General features: G+C 40.6%; 1 protein-coding gene across 2 annotated transcripts in view; it reads right to left on the minus strand.

The window, feature by feature from the left end:
• tmem132e (transmembrane protein 132E) overlaps positions 1–21,506 on the minus strand; it is a 151,634-nt gene that overhangs the window by 109,982 nt on the left and 20,146 nt on the right. For both annotated transcript variants that reach the window (XM_055657955.1, XM_055657954.1), the window contains exon 2: positions 13,151–14,057. In XM_055657955.1, the coding sequence (XP_055513930.1) occupies positions 13,151–14,057 (907 nt within the window). The remainder of the gene's footprint in view (positions 1–13,150; positions 14,058–21,506) is intronic.

Below are 21,506 nucleotides of genomic sequence, written 5' to 3' on the forward strand. Positions count from 1 at the left end.
ACTTTCCCCAATGGGGGCCATTTGTGGTCCCAGCCTGCGACCAGCGATACCCCGCACACTATCCCACACACGCTAGGGACAATTTATACAAACCTTTGGAGTGCAGGAGGTAACCCTAACCTTAACTCTAGGTTGATAGGCTTGGTATTTATAAATTGTCCCTAGTGTGTGTGGGATGGTGTGCGGGGGATCGCTGGTCGGTGCAGACTCGGTGGGCTGAAGGGCACTGTATCTCTGAACTAAATGTGACACAGGGGCGCCAGGGGTTGGACACGAACCCCCAGTATCTGTATGGGAACTAAACTGTTGGTCACGAGTTGTCACAGAGGCAGATCTCTCTTCCAATGGTCTCTCAACTGGGTAGAGGCAATGTTGTCAATGCCACCCACCTGCCCCGGCCGCTGAGTCTAAATACCCACCACCCATTTTGAAGCAAGGCAAGGGGGGGGGGGGGGGGGGGGGGGGGGGGGGGGGGGGGGGGTGTTGTTCCCAAAGTCAGCATTTATCCCATAGTCAATGTTACTAAAACAGATGATGTGGAGTGGACTTTGTGCAGTACTATTAGTGGGATCTAGCTGTCACAGTCTGGGTCCACAAGTGGGGGGCCTCGGGGAAAGTGGGGGGGGGATTGGAAAATGGAAAATGGGAGAAAGGAGGGAGAGGGCGATAATGGAATGGAAGGGGGGAGTGGAGAAGGGAGAGAAGAGTGGAGCAGGGAGGAAGAAGAGGGGTGGGGAAGGGAAGAAGGGGAACGGGGGGAGTGGAGAAAGAGGGATGGGGGCAGAAGGGGGGGGAAGAGGGAGGTGGAGGGGAGAGGGAAGCGGACTGTGAAAAGTTAGAGATGGTGATTTGGATCTGGAAGCGGACCTACATAAAATACAACTGAACGATTCAGACATCTTTTCATTTGCACAATTGATTTTATTCTATTAATTTTGATATATTAATCTTTAACATCCATGCATTGAAGGAAGAATATTTTACTGCTCATCTGTGGTCCCTCGCCCCAACCCTAACCCTAACCGGTCATCACCCGCAGGACAGCATACGTGTGACAGGGCGCATGACATGAGCCACCCAAATGTCTCCCCTGGATTTTGAACATTCCAAAATCCTGGGGCGACAGGGAGACAACGCGCCATGACCCGACCACGACCAGACAACCTCTTTTCAGGCTGTCGCCGAAAATGACGCCCAAGTGGGATCCCTTAAATCCCTCACCCCGCAGCAACTGCAAAGCCACTGCCCGCGTTTGGTCCATATCCCTCCAAACCTGTCCTATCCATGTACCTGTCTCTTTCTTTCTATCTGTCTCTGTTTCTCTCTGTCTCTGTCTCCATCTCTGTCTATCTCTGTCTCTGCTCTTTCTGTCTGTGTCTGTCTCTCGCTTATCAGTCCTTCCCCCATTTTTTCATCAGAAACCCACCCCGAAATTTGGGCATTGAAGCTCCCCCTAATGCTCCAGTGTAGTGCCAAGTAACAGCCATGTTGCTGAAAGGGTTGTTGTGATACAGCATGGTGTTCCTGCAATCCCACACCAGAAGAGTTACCCAACATCTGCACTCTCCTTGACCTCGTCTTTACCATACCGGCAAGTTCAGCTGAGGCTGAGCGAGGCTGAAGCAGCTGAAGACCACCATCAGAAGTTCCCTCCAGGACGACAGGACCAGCTCCTCATCATGCTGCATGCCAGTGACATCAAGGACTTTGATCCCCAGCCAGCCATCAGCTTGTGGCATACAGGAGGGATGAGGGCAAGGAGGCCTGACACGGGAGAAGACCCAGCTGCAGCATCTGCCTCGGGACCTCACCCTGACAGTAACAATTCTGATGAGGATGATGCTCTGCTCGAGAGCGACTCAGGTGACAATTAAAGTGACTTTTAGATGTATTTGAATAGCTCTGTCTTTACTTTGCTTTTCAGGAGATGGTTTAAATATCAAGCAGAAAAGTTAGACAAGTTCTCACAATTATAATGTTTCTGTTCATTTACAGTTGATATCCCATCATCCCCCCCCCCCCCCCAAAAAAAAAAAACCCCACTTCAGATATTTTTATTGGCCTTCTGGGCAATCTCACTTGCCAAGTTCCATGACTGATTCAATATAGTCACCTATTTACATGACTCATCTTCTTAGTGGGCAGAGAGTAAAAGAGGTACTATGTACATTCAAAGGTTTGGTAAAGGTCTGGTCAGGTAATAATAATAATAATAATAATAATACAGTAACAAGTATGTTACAAGAAAAAGAAAATCAAAGTACACTTCCATTCTCTTTATTTCTTTTAAATTACAAAATCCTAGAGCAGAAGGGATATATTATGTATCTATATTTCCCCTCTTGATGTTGTTACTGTGTCGACTTTCAAAGTTGTCAAACAGATTGATTTAATTCTTTATCAACTTACCTTGCTGTGACTGGGCAGAACAGAGATTGATGATTGAAGATTCAAGAGGAAAAGACCCATGCTATGTCCATGTCATGATAATTTTCGGTCCTTCACAGAAAATATACTTGCATCAATCTGTAGTGTGCATGGTTAAGCATATATGTTACCATGGTCCAGGATTTATTGACACAGGTTGATCATACGCTGAATAATCCAACCACATTTTTGTTTGGAAGTGGAAAGAAATAATAGAAATTGCATTCATTGCAACGTGTAAAAAGAGTTGTATTATAATTTTGCTGCATGTCATTGTGGTATATCTCATGTCTTGATTGGTGAATATGTTTAGTTTGTGACTTTATTTGAAGCAGAAATAATATGTGAATGCTTCATTGAGCATAATTCCGACTGGTAACAACTACGCACGCGTCATGCAAGCCGTCTTAAATGACCACCTAAACTGTCATTCGGCAACCTAAAAAGCTGCTTAGGTTGCCCGGCTGGCAACAGCGAAAAAAGGTTAAGTGAGAGCCCTGTTAAGTAAACTGTTTGCTAATGACCTTCCGGAAAAACAAGTTGTTCTTTCTTATATCTGTGTGACAGCTTTGCAAATGTAGAACATATTATTAAATAACTTTATTTGAACTTATTAATTACAGTTTCCTTTGCAACAACTGTTACAAAGTAAATATAATAAAAAATGATCTGATTTAAAATCTACTAACCAGGTACAAAAGAAAAAAAAACTTTTTTTTTAAACTAAACAGTTAACAGCTATAAAAATAAAAAGTTCCAATGTGAATAATGCACACAGATCAGTCTTGTTTCAGATTGCAATCTATGATAATGTACGAGGTATAATTACATTTGAATTAGCAATGCAGCAGTTTAAAAACAACACATTACGACTAAAGAATGTAAGGCTATGGTCACATTAACACCACTGCATTTAGAGAAAAACTGTGATTAGTCTAGATTAAAAACACTAAAGATATTTGGTTCATCACGGTTAAGTTAGCTTTGAGAAAAAGCTACCTAATGGTTCCCACAGCGATTTCTATTCTTAAGTGTGGATCCAATCCCTGTTTGAAAATTAAATGTAAAACTGTTTCATTTCAGACAATAAATCAGATCAATAAGGAGAAAATAATTCTTCCTACTTGCTTTACCTCACTGCCCAGATCTAGTCACTCATCTTGTATTTTAAATAAGTCAAAATTGGGACTTCACATACGCAAATTCTAGCAAACATATGCCGAGACACTAGATTGATTAATATACACATTAAAAAAATGCTATCAATTTAATCGAGCGTAGATCGCTTCAGCAATTACATCTACGTGGAAATTGGACACACTTGTTGTTATTTCAGTGTCAAACACACACCAAATGACGTTACTGTTATCATCTCAAATTGGAGATTTTGGATGCAATACATGACATTTTTGGACCTTCACTCAAGACTAAGCATAAATCACACTATTTCATTTCTAGTTATTTGAAGTCCTCACTGCTGAAGTCATTGACTGATCAATTACAAACTTATTACAGTAAACATATTTCAAAGTCTACAGAGTGCTCTTCAACAGTGATTGCCTCCTCCAAGCCATTGACTGCAGACAGTGGGTGCTTCAGTACTAAGATCAACAAAGAAACCCAGAGCCTGACAGACAAGCGTTGCATGTTGAAGTGCAACACAAACAAGACAAATAGGATGAAGTGGAGCACTACCAGCGTAAAGTCCAGATGGAGTTATCTACCAGAGGAAGAGGGAGGTGTTCTCTGCTTGAGCTATAAACAGTTTCTATGATGTCTTACATAGGACTCTATTAAATCATAATCTCCACTGCAGATAAAGTTACCCACTCTGCACGTCAATTATTAATATCAAAAAGTTGGAATAAACCCAGCAACTAGAGATCACCGTGCTTAATATACGGAAAAGCTCCACAGGGAAAAATAATCAAGGGCAGAATGAGTTGTAACTTATATAAGAAAATCAGAATTTTAGGTTGGACCCACTGAGTTTTTCCAGCAGTTTCTTTTTGGCTTAGGATTCCCAGTATCAGCAGTCTCAAAGGTATCAAAGGTATTTTATTGGTCACATTCACATACACCTAGGTGTAGTGAAGTGAAATGTTTTCTTGCCTTTGCAGCACATACAAGAAGAATACAGTATAACAATAAGAGCCATTTAACATAAAGAAATCCCCCCACCCTTCCCATTATGAGGGCATGACAAAATCCAGTCCTCCCCCCCAGGGATAGTCGGCCCACTGAGGCCTCCACAGTTGCAAAGATTAGATTAGATGCTCCTCAGATTCTTTTATTGGCTCAGACCTTTCTGTTAAATGGAATTTGTTTCCCTGCAGTCATAGTATAATTAAAAAAATGACCAAAACACACAATCAGAGCCAATGTAACATCCACCACAGTGAGTTCAACGGCTGTTGACATGTTTACTGAGTGTGGAAGGTTCATGATCTTAAAGTTTCTATTTTCTTTTCTATTTATTTTCTTCATCTGCGCTGAGGGACACTGGTTCAAACTTTTTTTTGTTTCGCTGGGTATGCGAATACTCAGAGGCCAATAAAGATCTCCGCTACAATACCTCCACCACACCCACTCGGGCACGAGTCAGGTCTATTAATATCAAAAAAGCCGGAATAAACTTCGGTGCAAATAGAGATCACCGTGCTGCTGCTGCGGAAAAGCTGCTGCTGCAGGCCGCCGCCGCTCAAGGGCAGCTGAGTTGTAACTTATATCAGAAAATCCGAATTTTGGTTGGCCGCCACTGAGCCTTTTTCCGGGGTCAGGTCTCCACTGCTGGCGCCAGGATTCCCCGCCCCAGCCACAGCCTCAAAGGTATCAAAGGTATCCGCGCTGCTGCTCACATGCTGCCGCCGCCTAGCTGTAGTGAAGTGCCGAGTTTCTTGCCGCTTTTGCCGCACATATAAAGCTCCGTTACCGCCAGCTAATATTAATAAGCGCAGACGAGAGACGGGGGATATCCCCGAACAATGGTTCCCATTATGAGGGAAGGCACAAAATCCAGTCCCCAACCCCAGTCCACCCATAGTCGGGCCCATTGAGGCCTCCACAGTTGCCTCTACGGAGGCCCGATGTTCCAGGCGTTCTCGCCAGGTGATGTTGCTCCGGCGTTAGGAGAGTCCTCTCAGCGGCTTGGGAACCCTGGAATGGCCGCTTCCGTACTGGAGGCCGCGGCTTCCGAAGCCAAAAAGGCCGCGCCGGTTGGAGTTCCACAACTGGCGATCTCATCTAGAGATCCCAGGCTCCCATTGTAAAGTCAGCGCCACCGCCCGCAGCTGGTCGCTCCACAGTCCCGCAGCTCCGCGATGTTTTACCCGGCGGTCTCAGCTCACCGGAGCTCCAGCGTGGTGACCCGGGCAAGGCATCGCCCGCTCTGCGATAGCGCTCCAGCGCTGTGCCGCCGCCGAAGCCGAGGTTCTGGGCGGTCCCCGACATAAATGCCGCTCCAGGCCCGCTGGTAGGCCGCTAGGATGGGTCGAAGCTGCAGCCCGGAGAAAAGCTGCCTCTCCGACCAGGTAGGTACCCTGAAAGGTAGTTTCCCCCTCCGTCTCCCCCACCCACCCCCCACATAAAAAAGTCTAGACCTCCAAACAAAACACTTAACTGAAATAAAAAATAAAAAGATGAAGAGACAGACAGCTGCTGGCTGGGCAGCCGTGCACAGGACAGTCTTGTGTCTCCAAAGATAATAAAGGTGTTTAAAATCATGATAGGCAAAGCCAAAGTACAGGGAGAGAAACTTGTCCCAATGGCAACTGGGGTGAGCTCCTTGGAAAAAGCTAATTGTATAGTAATTCCCTAGCATTGGAATTTAACAAGTGAACTCCAAATCAACCTATTAATATCCCATTTAACACCTCCATGTCAGAGTGCTGAGCCCACCGAGTGGAATCCTCAACAGAATCTCTGTACAGTAAAAATCTCCCTTACAGAAAGAACCTACCATCTATCGACATTAGTGATCAACTGCAATGCCTTCTCTCTTTGACAATCTCCTTCACTTCCTCCTCCTTCACCTTATGCTGAGTCAAACTTAGGCCAAGCCCTCTGATGGCAGGGTTGTGAAGGTAGCAGAAGGTAGCATAAAGTATCTAACTTTGTCTGCAGAATATTGCAAGGCACTGAGAAGGGTACAAAGACTGGAACTATCTTGATGATCCCAAATGCATTCTCTAGAAGGCTTCTACTTGGTTCTTGGTCCTCCAAAATATTCCAAATGGAATTTAAACTGGAGGTGGCAGAGGGTGGACTTAAGCAAAAAAAGGATTCTTGGAGAAGAAAAGCTACTTTAAATTTAGTTGCGTCTGGTTGAGTAACTATGGTAGGGTAAAGACTATTCCTTGCTTTAATTGTGTCTTGGTAGCTGGTATCTCAAATTGGATTAAATGCTCTTGTCTGCTCCTAATAGGTTTGAGTTTGGTAATCTATGTCGAGCTGACCATTTAACATTTTGTAAAAACAGGTCAAATGGTGAGCTTTACAACTGTCTTGGAGAGGGTTCCACCCTAGTGAATTCAGAAGTTTGGTGGTATTTGTAAATCGAGCAGCCTGTCTTTGGACACATTCGATGGAAGAAATATTTATCCCATGCTGCAACTGCGCAGTCCAAATATGGTCTAACGAGAGTGAAGTATAACTTCTCCTTGATAGAAGTTGAACAATGATGAAAGTTGTGTCTCAGAAAATAGGATACCTGCTGCTTTCACCGTTGCATGATTGTCTGTGACAATTGATATAAAGGTATTCTTCTATACTAAGTGGATACCAAAGACAAGGGAGCATAGCATTAATGTGAGAGGTAGGAGATTTAAAGAGGTAGTTAAGTGCTTGATATCTGGAAGGTATCAGACAATTACTACATTTAGGAACCATTTATATTTACATTTAAACAGGCAAGGCATAGAAGGATGCATTCCTAATGCGGGCAAATGGTATTAATATAAATGGGTATAGACATGGTGGGCTGAAGGTCCTGCTTTAGTGGTGTACACCTCTATAACACCAGCTGGAGGGAATGCCATGTCTCCTTATTCCACATATAAAATAGGCAAATTGGTCAGCTTACGAATAAAAGAGTCTTGCAAACAGAAATATTACATGGCATTGTTCATGGGAAACTTTGGCAGTCAGGTAATTATAGCCCTGGACTTCACATGAAACACTCCATCTAAACTAAGGGAAGTCCACAGTCCATGCAAGCCCACTCAGACTGAGGTTGTTGGACTGAGGGAAGCAATGACTTCCTTAACACTGTGCCATGTAGCACTTGAGATAAATCTACTACCTGCAAATATCCTCTATCACTTATATCGCTTGCTTCTCCCCTTCAATTTTGTTCTCTTCCTCGTCCGCTGGACAGCTTCAGACAAAGGTTAAGCGTCCATGATGGTCAGGTTTCGGAAACCGCAAACAATGTTAAAGTATTCACTCTTGCTTGGACAATACCCCAACATGGTGCAAACATGAGAATTTCATTTTGAGGATCCATATCTTAATAATGAAAAAAAACAACCACTGACAAAACCAAGAATTATATGGAAGGTTAGAATGTTCTGAATGTTTACAACAATAGAGGAGCTTGATCTCTATGGATACAGCTGTCCAGGGTGACATGGCCTCTGTCCAAAGGAGATCATCACTGACTGATAAATACTAATCTCTAGATTTACTGTTTTTTTGCCTAACGCAACTTTAGCTCATGCAGCAAATCCAGCAGAATCAACTCAAAAGTGCTCATGATTAAGCGATAATAAACAGACATCAATCAATCAGATTTATTCATCACATGCACAATAAAGTGCAGTGAAATGAACAGACATGGCAGAAAACCTCATCTAAAATCACTGTTACCTCGTATTAGCCATTTAATTATTCCAAATAGCAATGCGCCTGCAGTGTCGTTGCTTTGAATGGGATTCAATGAAAACACAGTTCTCTGAGAGTGGCCATTTCATTACCTTTCTAAAGCATACAACCCAACTTCATGTCTACATTGCAAATTGAAATGCCAGATCAAATTTCTAGAACTATGCAATGTACACAAAATATGTTTTGAAGTTAAACTACATTGTACTGATAAAAGGTGATACATGAACAAATTTCTAGGCACCTACCCTCAAATAATTGACATTGGAAATATCCTGCTTTTTGTAACTACAGCACACAAAATGCTCTGTTTACAGAATTAAAAAAACATAAATGTCAATTCTGATAACAAAACATGTATGTACTGAAAAAAAAATTGACCTTGAAAATAAATAAACAACTGGAGGAGACAATATAACGAGTATAACATGTGTTGCCAGGAAATCATTTGTACTAGTGGCTTATGAGAAAAATAATTAGCATGGAACTGTTAGAAGTTAGTACATTTAATATGTGTAATAAATTTGTTTAATCGCAATAACATTTGCAATTACTTTTACTGTCAATCTACTTTATGAAGATCAAAGCAGTGTAATCTCGTAAGCTTCATGACAAGATGCAATGGCACCAAATGGAATGTTGAAATGGCACTGAGTTGAGAATTATCAACCATAATCACATCTGAGTTTGTACACAAGTTCAACATGCATATGTTTAAACTAAAAGATTTTCGAGCATTATTTCTGTTAAAAGGCTTGAGACTCTGCCTATCCGATGAACAGTTTCATAATTTAATTAATCTCAAATGAACATTTTTTTTCCATCAGATTAATGGAGACCAATTTTATTGATGACCTACTAATGAGTACACTCATCTCAGAACATTCCCATTTTCTATATCACAAGTTAGGAGAATTGTTACTTATCCACTGTCATGTATGAAAAGTGTGGATTTAACTTGCTATTATCTTAAGAGCAATTCAACTAAACTAACATTGATAAAATAGAAAATGTCCACAATATAATTATATACATTTTTCTGTTAAATCATCACTTAACCACTTAAGTCATAAAAATATTTCACATCCTTTTAGTAACTACTTACAGCAACAATATAATTCTGGTTAATAAACACTGCATTCTTTCCAAACCCAATGCAGTGATGTATGTTTAGTAACTAATACTGAAAACAACATTTATCTAACACTGTCAACACTGTAACATTGTCAATTCCAACTGTCAAACTAAAGGACAACAATCTATTTATTTTTGTGATTGGCTTGTGTATCAATTCACCATTTTTAGTGACATACATAGAGGCCTAATGTGTTTTTTTTTCTCCACTACTCTCTCATTGTTAAGATCACATTATTAATGCCAATATATTCCATTATTATTTCAAATTTTCAGTATCATATTTTATTATAAAAAAGATAAAATTGGAAAAACTCAGTTGGTCAGGGAGCATCTGCAATGAGAATCAGTTAATATTAATAGAAGGAAACAAAACGGGCAATACGGGCTGAAAAGATGACGTACGAAGGGAAGCTGGCCAGGAATATAAAGAAGGACAGTAAAAGCCTCTTTTGATATGTTAAGGGAAAAAGAAGCAAGACCCATGTCTGCCTTCAAGGCAGAGACGGGTGAAATTATTATGGGCAACAAAGAAATGGCAGAAGAGTTGAATAGGTACTTCGGATCTGTCTTCACTAAGGAAGACACAAACAATCTCCCAGATGTACTGGAGGACAGAGGATCTAAGGGGATTGAGGAACTGAAAGAAATTTTCATTAGGCGAGAAATTGTATTGGGTAGGCTAATGGGACTGAAGGATGATAAATCCCCTGGGCCTGATGGTCTGAATCCCAGGGTCCTCAGGGAGGTGGCTCTAGAAATAGTCGACGCATTGGTGATCATTTTCCAATATTCAATAGATTCAGGATCAGTTCCTGTGGATTGGAGGGTAGCTAATGTTATCCCACTTTTCAAGAAAGGAGCGAGAGAGAAAACGTGGAATTACAGACCAGTTAGCCTGACTTTGGTGGTGGGAAAGATGCTGGAGTCAATTATTAAAGAGGTAATAATGGGGCATTTGGATAGCAGTACAAGGATTAGTCCAAGTCAACATGGATTTATGAAAGGGAAATCATGCTTGACTAATCTTCTGGAATTTTTTGAGAATGTGACAAGTAAAATGGATGACGGGGAGCCAGTGGATGTAGTGTATCGAGACTTTCAGAAAGCCTTTGATAAGGTCCCACACGGGAGACTGGTGACTAAAATTAAAGCACATGGTATTGGGGGTAGGGTGTTGAGATGGATAGAAAATTGGTTGGCAGACCGGAAGCAAAGAGTAGGAGTGAACAGGTCCTTTTTAGAATGGCAGGCAGTGGCGAGTGGAGTACCGCAAGGCTCGGTGTTGGGGCCGCAGTTGTTTACCATATATATTAATCATTTGGAAGAGGGAATTAGGAGCAACACTAGCAAGTTTGCGGATGACACAAAGCTGGGTGGCAGTGTGAACTGTGAAGAGGATATTAGGAGGTTGCAGGGTGGCCTGGACACGTTGAGTGAGTGGGCAGATTCGTGGTAGATGCAGTATAATGTAGATAAATGTGAGGTTATCCACTTTGGCGGCAAAAACAAGGGGGCAGATTATTATCTCAATGGGGTTAGGTTAAGGAAGGGGGAGGTGCAGCGAGACCTGGGCATCCTTGTACAGAAAGTTGGCTTACTGGTACGGCAGGCAGTGAAGAAAGCTAATGGAATGTTAGCCTTCATGACAAGAGGATTTCAGTATAGGAGTAAAGAGGTTCTTCTGCAGTTGTATAGGGCTCTGGTGAGACCACATCTGGAGTATTATGTACAGTTTTGGTCTCCTAATTTGAGGAAGGACATCCTTGTGATTGAGGCAGTGCAGCGCAGATTCACGAGATTGATCCCTGGGATGGCGGGACTGTCATATGAGGAAAGATTGAAAAGACTAGGCTTGTATTCACTGGAGTATAGAAGGATGAGGGGGTGTCTTATAGAAACATATAAAATTATAAAAGGACTGGACAAGCTAGATGCAGGAAAAATGTTCCCAATGTTGGGCGAGTCCAGAACCAGGGGCCACAGTCTTAGAATAAAGGGGAGGTCATTTAAGACTGGGGTGAGAAAAAACGTTTTCACCCAGAGAGTTGTGAATTTATGGAATTCTCTGCCACAGAGGGCAGTGGAGGCCAAGTCACTGGATGGATTTAAGAGAGAGTTAGATAGAGCTCTAGGGGCTAGTGGAGTCAAGGGTTACGGGGAGAAGGCAGGCACGGGTTTTTGATAGGGGACGATCAGCCATGATCACACTGAATGGCTGTGCTGGCTCGAAGGGCCGAATGGCCTCCTCCTACACCTATTTTCTATGTTTCTATTATTCATTAAAATTTGCTGAGTGTTCTTAAAACTATAAACGGCCCACAAGTGATCCATGAGGAACTTTATTAATAAGTGGTTTGCTAATATTTTAAATAAAGTTTTACAAAAAAGCAGTGAAAAAAAACACTAAATCCTAGCTCTTCATAATACTCTTGGGCGTCTGCCTCCATTTTTTTAATCTTTAATCAAAAACAATGTTTTGCGCTTTCTACAATTTAAAGTTTCAATTTACTAAAAGTGGTAAACAGGATATCTGAAAGTATCTCTATGAAAGAACTTCAGATGGTGGTTTAAATTGAAGGTATTCACGAAATGCTGGAGTAACTCCAGACTGAAGAAGGGTCTCGACCCGAAACGTCGGCCATTCCTTCTCTCCAGAGATGCTGCCTCACCCACCGAGTTACTCCAGCATTTTGTTTTTATCTGTAAATATATAGTATTTTCTCTTTTTCAGAAAATAGCTAAACTCTATTACTATTGATATGTATGAAACTCTTCATCTAGTTGTAGTGGCTACTACCATGATCCAACAGTTTTACATTAAAGTGTATCACTTATTAATTATTGTGTAATACTATTTATAATGTGATGTTGACTGCTATGACAATTGATAATTATATTTATATCAATCAAAAATCTTTCTTATGACAGAAGTATTTTTAACAAGAGAAACACAAGTGATACACTCATTTTATTGGGTAACATATGTCATGTTTTAGAAACATCTCTCTGTGAGTTGCAGATCCATTATATCCTCAAAAAATGAACTTTACTTATAGCCCTGTCCCACGGTACGAGTTCATTCCAAGAGCTCTCCCGAGTAAAAAAAAAATCAAACTTGTGGTAAGCACGGAGAATGAACGTAGCGGGTATGTCGGAGCTCGGGGACGTCTCTTAGCGGCTCGTAACACTAACGGCAGGTACTCGGGTAGACTCGCTAACGGCAGGTAAGCACGGGAAGACTCGTGAAGATTTTTCAACATGTTGAAAAATGTCCACGAGAGCCCCGAGAACCGACGAGTGGCCATTATCGTAAATTTCCAAGTTCGAATCAGGGCAAACTCGGGAGAGCTCTTGGAATGAACTCGTACCGTGGAAACAGGGCTTTAAGTTTCAGACATGCATTTGGTTTTTAAAATGCCATAAAAATATATTAGCATCCTTCATTGATTGTTGATTAAAGATGCATTTGGCATTGCTGGAAGAAAGTACAAACAGTAACAGAAAACAAATAGGCACATAATTACAGGATATAACACTGCAGAATTTGACTAGAAATTGGAGGAAAGCAATCTTTACATTTTGCCATTAAGACATTTTCAGGAAACCCAAATGATTTACATACATTTGCAATGATTAACATATAGATTCAAAATCTTACAAATTAATTTAGTTTTCTTTTAAAGTAAAATAACATGAAATCCCTTACCTCAGTGTGAATTGTTCCACTGTCGAATTTGGTGTGAGAAAAACAGAAATACTAAGGATCTCCCCAGGTTTGAGTGGTCCTTCTGGTAAGCGAATGAAGATGTTGCCATCAAGCCTATGCTCCTGAGTTAACTGAGCTTGTGGAGGATTGTACAAATTGATGCTTCCTATACGCAGCAGAGGCTGCCGGTAAGAACCACCCTGCCGAACACCATTTCCTTTACGAGAACCTGCCTCACTGCCAGCATTGCATTCCCCATTTCCGTCTGGAAGATGCATGGTATAGTAGAGTTCAACTTGAAGATTTTCACTGACTATATCCAAATTATCCATGGATTTCTTTCTTCCCAGATCTGAGATAGGAGAACTAAACCAGGTAAGAGGCAAGTCAACTTGGACTAGGCACATGGCTAGGATTCCTCTCAGCCTGCAGGATCTCTTAATATCCCTCAGGTCTTGGAAAACATGAAGTCTAACACAAGGCAATTTATCCACAACATCAAAATCATCCCAATCTCGGCCTGCCACATAAAACAAAACCTGGACAAGTGGCTGGTTAAAGGGAATTCTCTGTTGGATAATAAAGGCTCTCACTTTCCAATTCATGGTGAATCTGTTCAATACTTCCATTGTACTGGTGGGCTGAAGCACATCTTTTGGTAGTGTCCGATCCATGGAAAAAGGTCCTAATGTAGCATTCACCACTGGAAGTTCCTTTGTTTGAAATACAACAAAATGTTCCAGGCGTTGCACCGAGCTGGTGCTGTTCCATTGAGGATTTGGTTTAACTTTATTTAGGAAAAAGGCTAGCTGTACATTGGAGAGTTTGTAGTTCACAGGAAGATAAGCTGAGGATGTATGGAAGCTCTTCAATCTTTCGGAACTTGTCGGCGACACTTTGCTGCTTACTGGAAAAATAATGAAAGAAAACTTTTATTTAATACCTCTTATTTGCATAACCCAATTTGTAAAAATTGCATAGAGCTGGCATATCTTTTCCATAAACAGCAAAAAATAGAAAACATCAATGCAGTATGGAACTTTGAAATTTACAAAATCGTTATGTAAAATATGTTCTGAATAAATAAACATAAATAATGACCTGGTAAGACAAATAGTTTTATCAATTATTAAAAAAATGGACAAAGCTGCAATTCACACACTTAACAGTAAAGAACTAAAACAATTTTTTGGAAAATTTATAGCAGAATTATTTGAGCAGCTCCAAAATTATTTAAACTGTGTCCAAGAAACAGTGGCACAATCATAGTGCAACAAAGACACAATGGCCCCAATGAGATCATTGTCTAGACATTAGAAAATTGGTTTATAGGACTCTATTAGGTTCACTACCAGTCAGCTGCAGTTGGCAGCCATCTTCGAGTCATTGTGTCAGCCTCATGAAGAATTATAATCTGTCAGCTCAAAAATTATTCGCAACAGTAAAATGAGTTCAGGAGAAGGTAGTAAATAAAGAGAATGCAATCGGGATAAAATAGGTCAAACTTGAGTCAGATGTTAGCCAGAACGAGGTACATTTTAAAAATGAACATGCCCATCTGCAGAGAACCTCCTGTGGTCCTTTTAAGAACCCACAGTGGTGTTTGTTATGGGCCTGTCCCACTTTGGCGATTTTTTGGCATACTTACTGGACAACTCCTGCCTGTAAGCCGAAAAATATATAAACAAATAACCATTAATCTACAGGAACCACTCGCATCATAAATGCAGGTAAACCCCTTGCTAAACAAAATGAGGTGGCATCTTAACTAATCTGCAAAACGGAATAACATGCATGCTAAACAACAATAACTGTATGCAATAGACATACCAAAAATGATTTTGCAAGTAATTAATCAGATTAAAGTTCTGCAGTCTGACTACGCCTAATCATGAATGATTGCAGAAAATGAACAGGAGTACAGATTGGGCACCACATCTGAAGAAGGATGTGCTGGCTCTGGAGAGGGTCCAGAAGAGTTTTACAAGAATGATCCCAAGAATGAGGAGGTTAACATATGATGAGTGTTTGTTGGCACTGGGCCTGTACATGCTGGAGTTTAGAAGAATGAGGGGGGACCTCATTGAAGCATTCAAAATTGTGAAAGGCTTGGATAGAGTGGATGTGGAGAGGATGTTTCCACTAATGGGAGAGTCCAGGGCTAGAGGTCATAGCCTCAGAATTAAAGGACCTTCTTTAGGAAGGAGATGAGGCGAAATTTCTTTCGTCAGAGGGTGGAATTCTTTGCCTCAGAAGGCTGTAAATGCCAAGTCAGTGGATATTTGTAAGGCAGAAATGGATAGATTTTAGATTAGTGCAGATGTCAGAGGTTATGGGGAGAAGGCAGGAGAAGGGGGTTAGGAAGGAGAGATATGATTGAATGGCGGAGTAGACTTGATGGGCCAAATGATCCAATTCTACTTCTATCACTTATGACCTTATGAGATGGCTCCAAACATAACCCCATCACGATGGTGGTGCCTTGCATGAAAATGCTAGAAACAAAGCTAAGCCTTTGCACCCAAGTTCAGTACAAAATGCCAAATTGCCAATCCAATTTAGCTTCTTCCCAAGAATCCTACCTTCACAAAAGTCAGTCTGCAGCCAATTGAAATCACTCCAAATTATATCAACAAATAGCTGACAGTCCTGGATACAGAAAAGGCTCTCGAGCCACTCATTGCCCCAGTTATAGACTTGATTTCTGGAACTAGTTGCACCACTAACCAAGTTGTTCCAGTGTTCACAAAGGACAGAACAAATCCAATTCAGTTGATTATAATACAGTCTATCAACAAACTGTCATCAAAGTGATTGATGGTGTCATTTGAAGAGCTGTAAAGCAGTATTCACTCAATAATAATTTGCTCATCAATGTCCAGTTCTATGTTCCAGGACCATACCTGACCTCACAATTTTGGTCAAAAACATGAAACAAAGCGATGAATTCCAGAGGTGAGGTGAAAATTATTTCCCTAGAATCAAGGCAATATGTGACAGTGTGCCATACAGGAGCCCTGGTAATAGTAAATAAAATGTGCATACAGACAACAAATGTAGTTATACTTTACACAAAACAAAATGGTTGTGGATGTTGGAGGTCAATTATTCATGCTAGGACATTGTTGCAGAACTTTCTCAGGGCAGTATCCCAGGTTCATTCATTTTCACCTGCTATGTCAAATGCCTTCCTTACTTCCGTTCAAGAAGGCAAGTTACCAGCACCATCCCAAGAGAATTTAGGGAAAAGCAATTAATGCTGGCCATGTCAGTGGCACTCAGGCACCAAACAATAAAAAAAAGACTGGGACAAGTTTTGTTTCCCTGTAACCATGGTTGAAGCTAATATTGTAGATGCAACTTGCAAACAAGGATGAGCAATAGATAGACACAAAATGCTGGAGCGACAGCATCTTTGAAGAGAAGGAATTGGTGACGTTTCAGGTCGAGACCCTTCTTCAGACTGACCAAAAGATAGGATTGTTTCATTTTATAACTGGGTTTGGATTTATCAATCTGATGAATATCACTCAAGGCCCACCATTTATTTCTTGGCCATTTTGGATTTATTGGCAATAATAGAAAACATATTACAAGGCTACATTAGAATCTTTAGTGGGATTCATAATTGTAGCTTGTGCGTTCTACTGTTTGAAATCATTGTTAATTGATTTAAGTGTAATAATTTGCTTCAAAAATATTATACAAAAATAGGTTAATCTCAGCATTATAATTCTAAATTATTTGTAAATTTGTATTCCAAATTTTTCCTATCAGACCTAATACCTAACATACTAAAATACGTAATGCCTAACTGGCACTGTGATAGCAATTTCTATTTCTAAAGTTAACATTAGTGATGTTCAATCACAGTAGTATTGCAGTTGGTAAAATGTTACGGTATTTATAAACGGATTATGATGTTGCATGCAGTTCTAGACTCTTTCCACAAAGTGTCACTTGGGAACATAATATAGCTCTGTTTTTGAAATTATGTTAGCCACGCAGCAAAGAAAAATGGAAACAACTTGAAATGCTGATAGCCAATAGAAAACAATTTGTAAATGCACCAGCTTCACCCAGGCAATGTTGTTTCTACATTAAGCAAAAAGTATTCATAAATAGACATATAATTTGGAAAGAGCGAAAGAGTTGTGGTTGCCTCTATTAGGGAGATATGGTTCCCCATGGAACTCCAGTAGCAATTCAACAGCGCTTGTAGCGCCAGAGATCTAGTTCCACCCTGACTACGGACGAAACGCAGATCTGTATACACGCAGCAGCTCAGCTGCCGAGAATGTTTTTCTCGAGTGACCTATGACCTGGGCAAGCGCAGTCGGAATACCAAACTCTTATTGGGAGCAAGGCTGTGCAGAGGTGCAGTTCTACATTGAGGTCAAGTGTCAGTCTTTAGCTCAAGCGTCTTTGTTGAGGTCAAGTTCAAGTCTTTGGCTCAAGGGTTTGGAGGCGGAAAGGAGGATAAAGGTACTGCAATGAGTATAGGGAGTTAGGTAATAGGCTAAAAAGCAGGACCTCCAAGGTAGTGATCTCTGGATTACTTCCAGTATCCTGTGCTAGTGAGGGTAGGAACAGGAAGATAAGGGAGATGAATGTGTGGCTAAGGAGTTGGTGCATGGGGCAGGGAGTCAGCTTTCTAGACAATTGGGATCTCTTCTTGGGCAGAAGTGTCCTGTACAAGAGGGATGGTTTGCACCTTAACTGGAGGGGAACCTGGCAGGCAGGTTCGCTGGTGCCGCTCGTTTAAACTAGATTGGCAGAGGGGTGGGATCCTATGCAGCACCAAGTCAGGTGAAAAGCTGGAAAGCACTATGGACGGTGCCCCACGATCGGCTAACTTCCACATGCAGGCCGGCCGGATCGTGCGCCCACCGGTGAGTTTCGTGCCTCGGGTTGGGGGGGGGGGGGGGGGGGGGGGGGGGGGGGGGGGGGGGGGTCCTGTTGCAGCTCCCAAGGGTCGGGGCATCCTAACTGTTGAACCCCTCGGCACGGGAGTGGTTCAGTCCGGAGGCGGCCCTTAACCAGAGGGTTTGGGTGCCATCTTTCTCTCGTGTGGACTTCCCTACAACTGGGAGGAACACAAATTAAGGTGCCTCTCGAAATACCCGACTCCTCTCTTTCGTTTCGAGACCTACGCACCACATTATTAGTGTTTATTGAGAATCTCTCTCCTGTCAATCACGCTATGAAGGCCATGCTGCTTCCGGTGGGAGGGGGGAGGGTTTATAAAACCCAGAAGTGTGGGTGTGGCTCAGTCTCTGCAAGATGGGGAGGGAGAGGTCACGCCTCTGTCAGAGCTGTGAATCAACTAAACACACTGAATGCCTACTGAACTGTGAGTGTGGTGTTTATGTGGTGTTTTGTGTGGTTTTATGGTGGTTTCACCCTGCTTGAAATGGTATGAAGCTGCATTTGAATGTGGTGGCCTTGCACCCTGCATGAAATGGTATGAAACTGCATTTGAATTTGGTGGCCTTGCATCCTGCTTGAAGTGGTAGGAAACTGCACTTGAATTTGGTGGCCTTGCACCCTGTTTGAAGTGATAGGAAACTGCATTTGAATTTGGTGGCCTTGCAACATTCACAACTATACGTTGGATTTATCCAGGTTTTACTTCTATAGTCAGTCATATACATCACAAATTTGGTCGGGATATTTCAGTTGAAATTTTAATGTTAATTCTGAAGTGGGACTGATGGAAAAAGCATTTATCAACAATTTTTTTTTTAAATGGTGCTTACAAACTGGGTATCTTCATTGCCACATACATCTAATCTGAATGTCTGGTAATGTGGCGTCTTGACACCTTTAAATATATTACCAAACATTTGCTGCATTTATGTCCTTTGGCCATCGCTTGTTAGTTAGTGTAATGTCAGATGGGTATAGTCAATTTTGTCAGCTATTATCATAAAATGCCTTTAGAAAATTCCTTGCAACCTGTATATTTTGTTGTGGATAAATTATGTGGGAAGCGAGAGTGTTTCTGTACCAATAGCAATAACGACCCATGCTATGGCCATGTCATGATAATGTTCGGTCCATCGCAAGAAACCATGCTTGTAGTGTGCATGGTTAAGCATATGTGTTATCTAGGTCCAGGATTTATTGACACAGGTTGATCATACGCTGAATAATCCAACCACATTTTTGTTTGGAAGTGGAAAGAAATAATAAAAATTGCATTAATTGCAATGTGTAAAAAGGGTTGAGATACCGTATTATAATTTTGCTGCATGTCATTGTGGTATATATCATGTCTTGATTGGTGAATATGTTAGTTCGTGACTTTATTTGAAGCAGAAATAATATGTGAATGCATAATTCCAACTGGTAACTGCGCATTTCGTCCGAGCACGCGTCATGCAAGCCATCTTAAATGACCACCTAAAATGTCATTTGGCAACCTAAAAAGCTGCCAAGGTTGCCCGGCTGGCAACAGGGAAAAAATGTTAAGCGAGAGCCCTGATCAATGTCCTCTACATGGGGACAACAGAGTGTGTCCCAGTCTGTGACCTCAAAACAGCCCTATTGAGCCCTGTGAGCGCTGTTCACAGCTGATAAACCCCTTATTATTGCTCTATGCAATAGTTCATATAGAGTTATATTTGTTGGCAGGATCCCGATGTGGTTAGAAATAAAAAGATTAAATCTTCAGATCGTTGTGAATATTATTGCAACATACTTTACATTTCAACCAATGTCGCAGCTTAAATATTTGCTGTCACACATCATTTAGGCCAAACCAACATATAACTAAACATTTATTGGTACATCAGCAATAATGTACCAATGAGCATTGCAAAATTATACAAGAAACTATAGATTCTTACATACTGTTGTCGTAAAGCTTTGCAATTAAGATGAAATTGATTAAATAACAATAATTGAGCCAAAAAATAATACATTATTATCAACAGCAACCATCATTTATATAGTGCCTTTAGCGATTGATGCATTGCTGGGCACCTCACAGGATTTGGATTATTATTATTATTAAATAAAAGTCACATGAAAATACATCAGGTAAGTGTAAAGAAAACCTTTGTCAAAAGAGAGTCGAAGAGCTTTGGATAAGAAATTTCAAGCTTGGTAACTTGCCGTTTTATAGCACAGTCATCAATGTCGAAACAATACAAGTCAGCAACATGCATTGAGTTTTAACCCATAGAGATGATTGATGAATAGGAAATTGGTGTAATTTAGTACAGGGATAGCAGAAAATTTGAATGACCCTCAAGTTCAGATAGCAAAACAAGTGAGGGGTTGATTGTTAGTTTGTTGGAACAGTTAAATGTAGCAACACCAAAATAATGAAAGGATGCTTTATGCAGTTTATAATGTTACCATATCATGAAAATATTTTAAACCCCTTACATCTTTACAATTTGTGGTATGTGTAATTAACTTTGCTAACAGCTATTTATTTCTGTATTTCCAAATACCTGGTTTTACAAATATTTGCAGAGGTGCCAGCTATTTTATTTGATTTAGATTTTTGATGAGATAAATCAATAGATAAAATAAATTATTAGTTAGTAACAGAAAATAAGAATTTCCAAAATAGTCCTCACAAAATCCAAAACTTCGAACTTGGGACCAAGGAAGAAATAAATACCGAACCAAGATTGTTATCTGCTCGATTCTTTACAGGTTAAGGGCACATTTTCCCCAAGAAGGAATTTAATGGACCTGATGAGATACGAACCATGAAGAGTGGACTAATGATTGTGAAGAAAGTTCATCGGACACTGCACAAATTGTACCCCAACATACACTAATCCTCATAGAAAATTAAAATACTGAGAAAATCCAAAACAAGGGAAAATAGTATGAGAATATGGGATTATTTAACAGTGTATGGAAACATGCACAAGATTGTATAAATATTGCATTTTAATGGTAATATTGCATTAAACAGAAAATAAAAACATGTGCTGGGGGAATTTGTAAAATACTTTATTCTATTGTTAAGTAGTTGATATAATTCTATTTCTCAAGACTTTCTCAGCATATCACAAATATGGTAAAAAGGAAAAAAACCTTTTGATTCAAAATAACCTCTCATCTGATGTGCTAGATATACAAAAGCATCAATCATGTTTGACTTAAATATACCGTCTATTTTTAAATTATTTTATCAGGATCTCAAAGCTGCATTATTTGCTTTTTTAGACTTTTTAAATTTGCCTTGTTCACAAAATATCATTATTCCATTAGTTTAATCAACCATGATTCAATTAAAAATACAATATATTTGTATACTTACTGGATACGTGAATTCGAAAATGTTCATAATTGGCTACTATCACTTAAATTTAACATGGGATTAATAATT

Source organism: Leucoraja erinacea, chromosome 28, assembly GCF_028641065.1.
Source record: "Leucoraja erinacea ecotype New England chromosome 28, Leri_hhj_1, whole genome shotgun sequence".
NCBI classification, from domain to species: domain Eukaryota; kingdom Metazoa; phylum Chordata; class Chondrichthyes; order Rajiformes; family Rajidae; genus Leucoraja; species Leucoraja erinaceus.